Source organism: Dendrobium catenatum, unplaced genomic scaffold, assembly GCF_001605985.2.
Source record: "Dendrobium catenatum unplaced genomic scaffold, ASM160598v2 fragScaff_scaffold_1446, whole genome shotgun sequence".
NCBI classification, from domain to species: domain Eukaryota; kingdom Viridiplantae; phylum Streptophyta; class Magnoliopsida; order Asparagales; family Orchidaceae; genus Dendrobium; species Dendrobium catenatum.
This window is the reverse complement of record NW_021319908.1, coordinates 1,731,614-1,742,752: the sequence shown is the minus strand read 5'-3', so window position 1 is coordinate 1,742,752 and position 11,139 is coordinate 1,731,614. Positions and strand designations below refer to the sequence as shown.

The 11,139-nt window shown below is 34.8% G+C and overlaps 1 protein-coding gene across 1 annotated transcript in view; it reads left to right on the top strand.

The window, feature by feature from the left end:
* The first annotated feature begins 384 nt into the window (after positions 1 to 384).
* The window catches only part of LOC110106887, a 20,272-nt gene continuing 9,517 nt past the window's right edge, over positions 385 to 11,139 (top strand). The window contains exons 1-3 of the mRNA XM_020836963.2: positions 385 to 849; positions 4,172 to 4,327; positions 7,292 to 7,387. Coding sequence (XP_020692622.2) covers positions 517 to 849; positions 4,172 to 4,327; positions 7,292 to 7,387 — 585 coding nt within the window. The 5' untranslated portion in view covers positions 385 to 516. The remainder of the gene's footprint in view (positions 850 to 4,171; positions 4,328 to 7,291; positions 7,388 to 11,139) is intronic.

The following is an 11,139-nucleotide window of genomic DNA, read 5'->3' as shown; positions in this document are numbered from 1 at the left end:
ATTGCTAGGTATTGTTCGGTATTGCTAGACATTGCTTGACAATAGCGAGAAATATTGCTCTGTCAAGACCAATACCTAGCAATACCGACAATACCTAGCAATACCGAGCAATACCTAGCAAAACCAATATATTGCTAGGTATTGGCCATGACAGATTGGTATTTCTCGTTATTGTCGACCAATACCGAACAATACCTAGAAATAACCCGGTCTGTACAAATCAGCCAATACATAGCAATATCGGGTCCAGGCCGTCGGGCCGCGCGGTAAAGAATAAAAGCACATTGTGACATATTATTGACGTTTGAATGTAGAGCTAAATCAGGTGTCCGGAACTAATAATTATTCAATAACTCACGGACCCACGAACTAGCTTCCCGCCAATCAGTTATTGCCCGCAGACCCTCGCATGGGAGCTCTCCAGTCACTTTGAATAACCGCGGGACAGTTTATCGCTTCGGCCGCAAAGAAGCCGTTTATAACCAGAGCGAGATCAAAATATCCCGGAGGGCGACGATGGCCTTCTTCTCTGGATCCACTCGTCTCACCGCCGTATCCATTTCCTTATCTCCGTTCGCTCGCGGAATCTTCACCCCAAGCCCGAACCCTAACGTTACTCCTAATCGCGTCGTAGTTATTTCTAACGAAGTACCTTTAAGCCATCCGCCCTTCTCGACTGGGACCCTAAAATGGCGGATTGCTGCTACCAACATCTGCAAACAAGAGTCCATTCGAGTTGACCTAAACTTGTCGTCCGTGAAGGAGTGCTTCTCGGATGAGGAGCTGCACGCTGCCGTCCGACTGCGCATACGCACTTTCTACGATTTCAACGAGTCCTGTGGGGTCGAGGTTAGTTAATCTCAGTTGGGATAGAGCTTATTTCCTTGGATTTCGATTCACACATGTTTTAGGTTCACCAGTTTTGTAATGACTTAACGAGTGTTTTGACTTCTTTGAGTTTGCGTGCGGAATCTGCGGATTGATTAAACACTGAACTGGAATTGGGCATACTTCTTATTTCAAGAAATTTTGGCTTTGTCTGCTTTAAAATAATTGAAGGAGAGGAAATGAGAAGGAATATAAATGGAAAAGATTTAAGGAATTGAATAAAATTAGTTTTAACTCACTTGTTTGGTCTAAGAAAAATAAGGTGGATATGTAATTTTCTTTTTTGTTTGGTTTGAGGGATAACCGTCACATTATTATGATGTTTCCCTTTATTCTATTTTATTATCTGGCATCCTTTTTCATTATTCTATTTCATTAGATTTTGTATTTATTTAGTTTCTCTTCTCATGAAGAATCACTTCAATTTGATTTTTAAATGATAATATTTTAGTCCTTATTTTCAATCATAAAGTTCATTCCACGAAGACTCAAAAGATCTAAAATGGCAAGAGAAATTAATATTTGCAAAAATAAAATGTGCACTTATTTTTGTTTTAACTATTTTCTGTAATGATTTGGTTTACATATCAAAATTTTATCAAATCTTTTGGTAATACCTAGTTTAATAAAACCATTGCACGTGCCTTATGAGAGGCCAAATTCTTTGGATATTTGTAAAAGGTTGATAAATGAGTAGAGAAATGGCTCAAGTTATAGCATATGTGTCCATCATTCCATGTATTTGACATATTCTTCAACATCTTTGGAAAATCTTTTAGTCCACTGAAACTTGTGTATTTATTGATCAGGCACTTGTGATCGAGGTTTCACTTCATTAGGAATTGATTTGGTCAATTTCATATGATGCAGATTAACACTTTTTGATTAGAATGACAATATACACAATTAAATCAAATAAAATTATTTTTGAGAAATTTATTGCATTACTGCTTTGGAATGTAAAAAATACATATGTGCCATCTTTCATAATTTTATTAACTAATATTCATTTTATATTTTCAAAATTCGCTCATTCTCTTACTCATAACCGGCAAAACACATCATATGTATGATCCTTGAAATCATAAATATGGTCAAGGTCAGATATACATCCATATAGTCTTATGTATGATGATAGTCTTTGTCTTGAAATTATGAGCTGACTCGTATATATAATGGATGCTAATTGATATGTGATCTTCTTTTAATAAGCTATGGTATTGAGCATATTTCATTATAACGACTAGCTTATGTCTATGAGATGTTTTAGGTATGTTTTATCATGTTAATTCACTATATTTTGGTCCATATTTCTACTAGCTATTATGCCCTAAAAATATTGGATGGGTTGCATTTGTTTTCAAGACAATTTTCATTAAGGTCCTCTTTCTTATTTTCTTTGAGTCATTTTCCTTTCTCTTTTTCTCAGCCTTAGAGAATTTCATTAAACACTTCTCATTATGTAAGGTTTGGGAATAGTCTCAAATTGTTGTTTTCACTATTTTCCTAGCTTGTTGTAAGTTATAAGATCTTTTTATCATCTTGAGAAAATGGGATTGGGAATCTTCTCCAGGAAAGAAATGCTTGTACTAAGTTTTTTACACCCACATTACTAAAGAGGGATCTATTGAAATCCAAAGAGATAAGAGAGCTTGGAGAGTGGATGTAAGTCGGGTTTGTGCTGAACTATTATAAATTTATAGTTTAGTTATTTTTAGCCTTTACTTTCAATGTTTTCTTGTTGTGATTTCTTGAAATTACATTGCTCGCTTGGATTGAGGATGTGAATTGTATGTTAAGAACTTATGAAGAAAGTTTTAACAGCCCAATTCGCCCTCCTTTTCAATTGTGCTTAAATTCTTTCCTTTGCCAATTTGAATGGTTGTTGCTCTGTAGGTTTTGCTATAATGGAAGTGGCAAGAGGTGCATGGCTTTACATGAACATGGTAAATTAATTTGTACGGTTGGCAAGGGCTTCTTCTATATTTCCCATCCTTCCCAAGTTTTCTTGGTTGGCTGTGGGGGTTTCCTCAGGTTGGTTATTTGTAGACTCTTGTATTGCTTTTAGCATCAGATTTTGATCATGATAAATTGGAATCCTACATGGTGGATATGATCCAAAAACTTTAAAAAAGATGCAGAATTATCTCCCTTACGTTTTGGCTGTGGAGATAACGGGTAAATGGGCACCTGGGTTGGATTGTTTAGAATATTTAGGTTATGGTTTTTTATCGTTGTTTGATTGACATTTAAAGCTTTATTACTTAGGTAACCACTTTTGAGGGGTTCAATCAAGGCATTATAAGGTTTATTGAAGAGAATAGGAGGGATTATGTTTAGGTTTTGATGTGGATTACCATGCTTAGATTATCCTTCCTTTTATTCAGTCTTTACTTGATTGATCGTTTTGGAAGACTCATGACTAGAGAGATATAGAGAGCTAGTTCAATTAAAAAGTGGGGGAGGCAATCATGAGGCCGTAGAGGGGGAAGAGAAAGAACCCAAAATTTATTTCTACTAACTTTGCAATGAAACTAAAGCCTGTATGAGCATATATTTATGAATAAGAGATGATAACAACATAAAAGAGGTTGCTAAACCACCAAATACTCTAATCTAGGAACTAGGATAATTATTATCTCTAAGCACCTAAAATAATAATAAAATATTCAAAGGGGTAAACAACTCCCATTAATTAATACTCAAATATTAAAAAGAAAGAAATATTGTGTCCGATTACTCATATGGAGGAGCCGGGCTCATGGTTCTAGCTTGCTCACTGAGGTTTCACTCTTTGGTGACATGGTGCCTTATGATACTTATAGCCTCTATTTTTATTTTTATTTTTTATTTTATTTTTTAAAGTATTTTTATCCATCTTTCTTCCATCTAATTTGGAATATGGCTCCCCATAGATTCATGGAACATAAATCAACCTAACTCTTTGATGGAGTTTGCATAAATAGGTATAATCCTTGATCAGGTTAGCATGGTGTGGTAAACCTTTGGTTGGGTCATTATGTTTGAGCTAATTTGGGGCGACTAGGCAAGGCGTCACAGAGCCTCCTACATCAATTATTATAGAAAGTATTCTTCTTTTGGTGCTTTTATGCTTTCTTCAATCCTTTATGAGGCTCCAAAAAGTTTCCCCTTTTCATCCGTTTTCTTGATTGCCGTTGATTTTGCCTCTCTACTGGATTATGCATAGTGTAGAATTATAGGTTTATTTCCGTGTTTTTCATTTTGGAATTGATTGTGTTTTCCTTTTAACAAGTTTTGCTAGGATTATAGAAAGTATCTAACAGAGCGAGAGTATGAAGCATTGAAAGAGCGGGTTGCTGGAAAGAAGATAGGATTTAAAAGGGTTAGCTGTATAAATGCTACATTACCATCATCGATTACATTGAAATCTTTTGCTGAATTATGCTCTTCTTGCAAGGTATGTATTCTGGATTTTTTTAATTTGTATTTTGTGTGTTATATTTTCTGGATAAGATCCTATTCCTTGGTTTCTGTAGTATCGTATACCTTTGTTTCTATTTTCATTTCGATAAATTAGCATTTCTCCTTAGCAATTTATGGTGAAAATTTAAAATCTGTTGGAAAAACTAAGATCTTATATTAAACACCAACAATGATTACCTGATGAAGAAGGAACATGAACTTAAGTAGATGTATGTTTCTTGTCTCAAATATACTTGTTACTGAATTCTACTACTTAGAATACAGTATTATTTGTTTGTACTAAAACGCATGATCTTAATAAGAGAGGAAAAGATGGCAACAATACTACTGTAGATTGTTGCCTTTTTTGTAAATAAAGAATTTTTATGCTACTTATTTTATTTAATAAAATGATTAAATTGCTGCTTTTGCTTGGCAGTTGTTAACTTAGTAGTGGGATACTTCGAGCCTCCAGACTAGGTTGTAACAAAAGTCATATCACAGCTGAATGATTATCTTAGGAATAGAAATCATAGTTAAAGAGCTATAGGAATGATTCGTTAGAAATTTAGAGATCCAATTAGATGGTGATAAATTAAAATATAATCTCTAATCGAATATGTAAATTTTTCACGAATCATTCTTACGGCTCTTTCACTATGATTTCTATTTCTAAGATAATCATTAGGCATTAATACCACTTAATGCCACAACTCGGTCTGGAGGCTTGAATTAATAATGCTGGAATAGACGGTCAAACGATTTCAATTTTTCATTTATGAAAACTATTTTTCAATATATTAAAAGGGCAACTAAAACCTCAATACATTTTAAATTAAAATAATATAAATACCTTGCTCTAGGAGTGTCGCGCCTAAGATACACGTTATTTCCTCTTCCACTCAATAAAATTCTTTAAATAATACATGTGAATGTTTTGCAAATATAGAAGACACCGTTTGAATAGTACCAATGAAGGTACTTCCATTTCCTTTTTCATAACTTTTTTCAAAACTTTTTCTATTTCATGCACATGGGTACATTACGTCTCTGGCTACTACTATAAGGGGATATGCTCCATCAGTAAGCATGCATGTGTAAGCATTTCTATTTAATAGTTCAATGGCAGCAAACAACTCGCCTTTCTTGGCTACTATTGCTCGCGCTTGTCATTTGCATTTTCTCTCTTCTCGCTTACGCTCTCTCTATGTCTCTCTCAATCTCTCCCGTATTTCGGTCTAATTGCATGATTTATAAATGAACGAAATCCCCTTTCATCTCCTCGTGATTCCAAGAGAGGGAACCAAAATGGTTTGCTCTTCAATCCACCTCCCGTGACACCAAGCGGCAATTAAACAACCTTTCCCTTTGTCTTCTATGATTCTTGAGCATGACTCTCGGTGATAAAAATGATGCGCCTCAGACGACGAAGCTACTCCTTCGTCTTCCCGCATGAGGACGAGCTGTCATGTGATGCCCAAAAATTAAAAAAAAATTGTGTAAGTAAATTACTTCAATCAAAATACTATGGCTAAGACGATTTGCGATTTTGAGTTATATTGACTCCAGAAAAAAATTCTCTAACTCAGTCAAAATACGGGTTATTACACATCATCTTCTCAAGACATTAACTAATGGTACACTCTTTTGCACCATCATCTCCTCAAGACATCAACCAACGGGTAAGCTCTTTAGCTTCCCTTCATCTTAACTATTACAACCCACCGGTTTGGGATATATATACACACACATACACATACACGCACATACTCACCTCATTTTTGTCATTAGTGTCATGTGAATGTACAAAACTCGCAACTCAAAAAAAAACTTTAAAATCTTGAATGGGACATTTTTGGCATAATGAGCGGAACCCATGCACTTCTTTCTTAAAACAGAGGGGAGGAGTAGGGAGGCCGACGGCTATGGCGGAGGAGAGACTTGAAACTGACAGCTAGGAGGAAGGTGACCGGCAGTTATGGGAGGAGGAGGATGGAAATTAGGGAAAGAAGGTTGACCACGAGCCTGGACACTTCATGCGGCTGGTGGATGATCCATCACCCTTACCTAGGGTTCTCTCCAAAGCTCTTTCTCACAACACATAAGAGACAAGAAACAAAAGCTGAAATTTTTCATAATAATCTTCATTGGTCCTCAAAGGTGGAGGAGGAGGGGGCTTTAAATAGCCAGTACAATGAAGAAAATATAAAAGACAAACTTGCTCCTACGACATACACATGACTAGGCCCTTAAGTGATCGAGGGCATAAAAGGAAAAATATAATAAATCTCATAAACATAATAAACTAATACATCCATAATAAATCTAATACAATGAATATCAAAAGTAAAGCGGTGATATCGTGGCCGTAGATCGGCGGCCACGTCTTTGATAGACTCTCCAAGGTCGGATATCTTCATCAATATGTGACACAAAATTATTTTTTCTTAGGTTAAATTTCGTATCTTAAGTGCTGGTATTTTTGTTTGCCTTATGTTGCATTTCTTTTTCTTTAATCCAGATTACATTTAGCATGTTGTCCTTTTAAATATGTTGCTAGCATATTGCGTTATCTCTAAAATTTAATATGTTCTGTTTTACTTAGTTATTCAAGGATGCGAAGGATCACATCTATTTTCTTTATTTTGCAGTTGCACGTTCATCAAAAGATATCCATCCACTATTTCTAATAAAATGATGGTTTAGTATTGTTCTCTCCATATTTTGTAGTATAAGCATGATATTTTATTTCTTTATGTTCCTTTTTTTTCTCTCAGTAACTAGACTTTCTCAGGTCAAAATCAAGATTGGAATCATATTATATTCGTAGAAATGCATAATACATAGTTTTCTAAATAATGTCGTTTCCCTTAAAGAGTTACTGCAGCTTTTTCTTAATTTTGAAACCTTATATTATTTCATTGGGTTAGAATCTCATTTACTGTTTTAGAAAATTCAGTTCTCTAATGATGGAAAAGACTGCATTGTGGTTGGAACTTTGGATGTTAACCAGTGTGTTAGGCTGGCGGATGAGCTGACTGGCAAGAAGCCTGAGGTAAACTTCTGGCATTAGTTATGTCTATTTGTTTGTTCTGAGAATAGGAGATTATCTTGAGAAGAGAAAGAAAACATGATTTTGGTAATATAAAAAAAAATGAAAACATCTCAAATGCTTGTGGCTTCAGATTCATGTATTTTTTATTTTCTGAGCAACCGTTCCTTAATTTTTACATTTTTTGTTAACTAATAAATAGAGTAAAAAAATATCAATTAGATATTCACCTAATCTTCTGTAGGTTTAGTATGCTTAAAATCTATGGAGCAAGAAAAAATCAATTGTAGCAAGAAGCTACGGGGTATTTAAAGTTATGAAGGCATATGTGATGTCACGTGGCTAATTAAGCTACTTGGGGAGCTAAGAATATCAATTGAAAATTTTATGATGATGTTATGTAATAATAATATTACCATAAAAACATTGCATATATTATTGTTCATCATGACAAAACAAAATATATAGATATCGACCATCATTCATCATGAAGAAGCAAGAAGAAGAAATGATAAAGCTTGTATATATGTTTACAAATCTTCAAACAACATATATCCCTTGAAAGATACTACTGTTACTTTGTCAACTTTGAAAGCTACTGATTGATAGGGAGGAATTTTGGACAATTGGTTCAAATCCTTTTCCTTTTTTTTTGTTGTTGTTGTTGCTTTTTTAGGTAGGTTTAACTGTAATTAAGGGCTGGGTGGTGGAAAGATATCGGTCTTCCAACTATATATTTATACTTCAAGTTTCATGTTTTGGGATAAAAAATTGAAATAAAACAAAGTTCTTTTTGAATTTCAACAATATCTATTATAGTTAACGATTTACCAGAATAAAGTTCAGTTAAAAGAGTTAGTTGGTGTATGGTGCTCCCCCTGTGGTTGGGCTGGAGTAAGGACGGTTGTATGCAACCTTATCCTTGTACTTAGACCATCTCCATCCGAACTGCATGCCACTGTATGCCATCCGCAATTCACTGCATTCGAACTCCAAATCTCATGCCAAAATTCATTAGGTGAACAGTGCGATGCCAATATTGACATCATACTGTTCACCTACGCAAAAAAATTGGGTTGCCCAATTTGCCAAAGACGAGCGAGAAAGAGGAGAGAGATTGTTACCTTTGCAGGAAGCGCGTGAAAGAAGAAAGAAATGCAGTTTGATTGGAAATGATTTACGACATTTTGAAATTTTACTGCATTTTAGAGTGAAAAATGGGTTTTTCGGTTGGAGATGCCCTTACATGGGAGTTATTATTCTATGCAGACACCGGACGGTTCTCCCATCCAGTTACATGCTCAGTACCGAGCGGTACCAATGGTATCGAGCGCGGTACATTTTTGGGGTGACATGACGCATTTTTATTGGTCTTCTAATGCCCTCCCGACTCCGCACAGAATAATAAATCCTTACGTGGAGCTTGTAGAACTTTGAACTTCAAAAGTACACTACAGGCGGTTTAATGCTCCTTGGAATTAAGTGTGACTAAGCTGCAGAATAGAATTGTTCAAATGTAGAAGCTCACATTTATAGGTGAAGCAAAGCTAACTAAGACTGTAAACTCCATCAAAGCCATCATTTGGTAGTTGGAAATGTTTGGACTAACATAAACATCCTTGGCTGAACCTGGATAAGTTTTTGAGTAAGAAACATTCTGTTATGATTGCTTGTAAAACCATTCATGTGTCTCCAAATGGAAAAATAAGAAGCTTCAGATGTATAAAACTTTGAAACCTAAAATTATTTAGCTATTCAATTAATTTAAAGTTTGCAAATGAAATATTTAGTGATAGAGAATTCAAAAAAAAAAAAAAATACTGATTTGTAATGCTTAGTGCGAAAGCATGTACAACATATGTGAGATTCATTGGACTAAAATATATGATGTGATGTTTAGAAGATATTCGGTAAATTTTGTTTAGTTTTGATTCCACTTTAGTTTTATTTTTGCTTCAAAGAAAATCTTACTAATACAACTGTCTCTCACAAGCCCAATCTTTTACGAGTTCTAATGCTATCTTCTGACAGAACTTCCTTTCTTATACCATGATTCTTTCTCTCTTGTTTGACGTCTTTCCTCCCCAAAGTAGTTTTTTATTTGAGGTACACGTTTGTGACAAGCCACTTGGCTTATGCATCCATGCTTATCTAAGCTTTTGTAATGTTAATCAGGATGCTAAAACCTTAGTGCTATTCGAGCGTAGAGGGAGGGATTAAAAGTTATGGTGTTTTTTGTTGTAATTGGTGTGTGTGCTCTTATATGAACCTTGGAAGCATTTGCTCTTATTTGACCCCTCCCAGTCAAATATGAGACATATAAAGATGGACAATTCAGTTAGACACATTTTCCACTACACCCATCCTCCCTTTTTACTAATCATGATCAAGTGAGTAAAAAATTAATCTATCTAAATTGTCATAAAATATACACTACACTTTATAATCAACTAATTGATCCATCTATGGGCTTCAAAAAATTGTACCTTAGTTATGCTTAGAGAGTTTTTATATTTTTCAGATCAAATTTTCAGAAGGTAGATTAGGTTTCAAAAAAGGAACTACCTAGAAATTACATCCTTATTTTGCAAAGACTTTGGATATGGTTCCAGGTTTCCCATAGATACAAGACTCTATGGTTAATTTTTATCTTTGCAATGAGAGAATTTTCGACTAAGGTTTGTCATGAAAAGCTAAGTAGATTCTTTTTTTTTTTGGGAAATGTTAGAAGCTAAATGTGTCGCGATCCGGCCCGGTTAGCTCGTAGATACGAGACGGGAACGAGATCGGACGCGAAATTTATTTCTCATCAACAATTCCATTTAATTTTTTTAGCTAATCAAATAAATAAAGCACCTCTACAACATTATCATAACACAAGTCTATCAAAATGTACAAGATGGCCATATAAATTGTTTTCTACACAATTTCTGCATGCCATCCAAAATAACAAAAATAACTACAACATCTACTACTACTAAAGACAGTAAAGGAACCTGTCACCCGGTAAGCGTCGTCTGTAAGTAAACCTCGGGTGATCAGCCATCACCTAAGAGTCGGGTCTCCTGAAAAATTTCCCAAAACTAGGAAATGAGCTACGCTCAGCAGAAAGTTCTAATCCTTAACATGCTCAGTTGACATAACAATATGCTTTAAGAAGAAAGGGGAAAATGTGTTTAATGTCTCAATTATGTCCTCATGAAAGGTATGTAAATGTCATATGCATATGTCATAGCTATATCTCATGCATCTTATTTTACTTATTAAACATATTCAACCGTCCCGGAGTACCGTCTTGTACTGATCAGGTACACATCTTTTGGCCATTTATTTTCCTCAATTGCCCCAAGGGCCATATGTGCCTTTGGCACCGTCTTTGGTACTCCGTATTCAATCATGCACAATCAATTCGATATTTATTTCACATGACCATATATTCTTTCCTTCCTTACAAATGTTTGACATAAAGCTTTACACATGAATTTGAAGCATGAAAGAAACAAAATAAATATTATATTTCTATATACAACATGATATAAACATGAAATAGCAATTGAACATGTAAGGAAAAGAATTCCTACCTCCAAAAATTTTGAATTCCTCCTCCCTTCCTCTTTAATTATGCTTCTTCTTCTTGCCACCACCTAAAGGAAAATAGTTAAACTTAAACCTTGCCAAAATAAAATTTCTAATTCGTTTAGAAGCTTCCTATAAACCTCCTACACCTATTCTTAAGGTATAACATCATCAACATC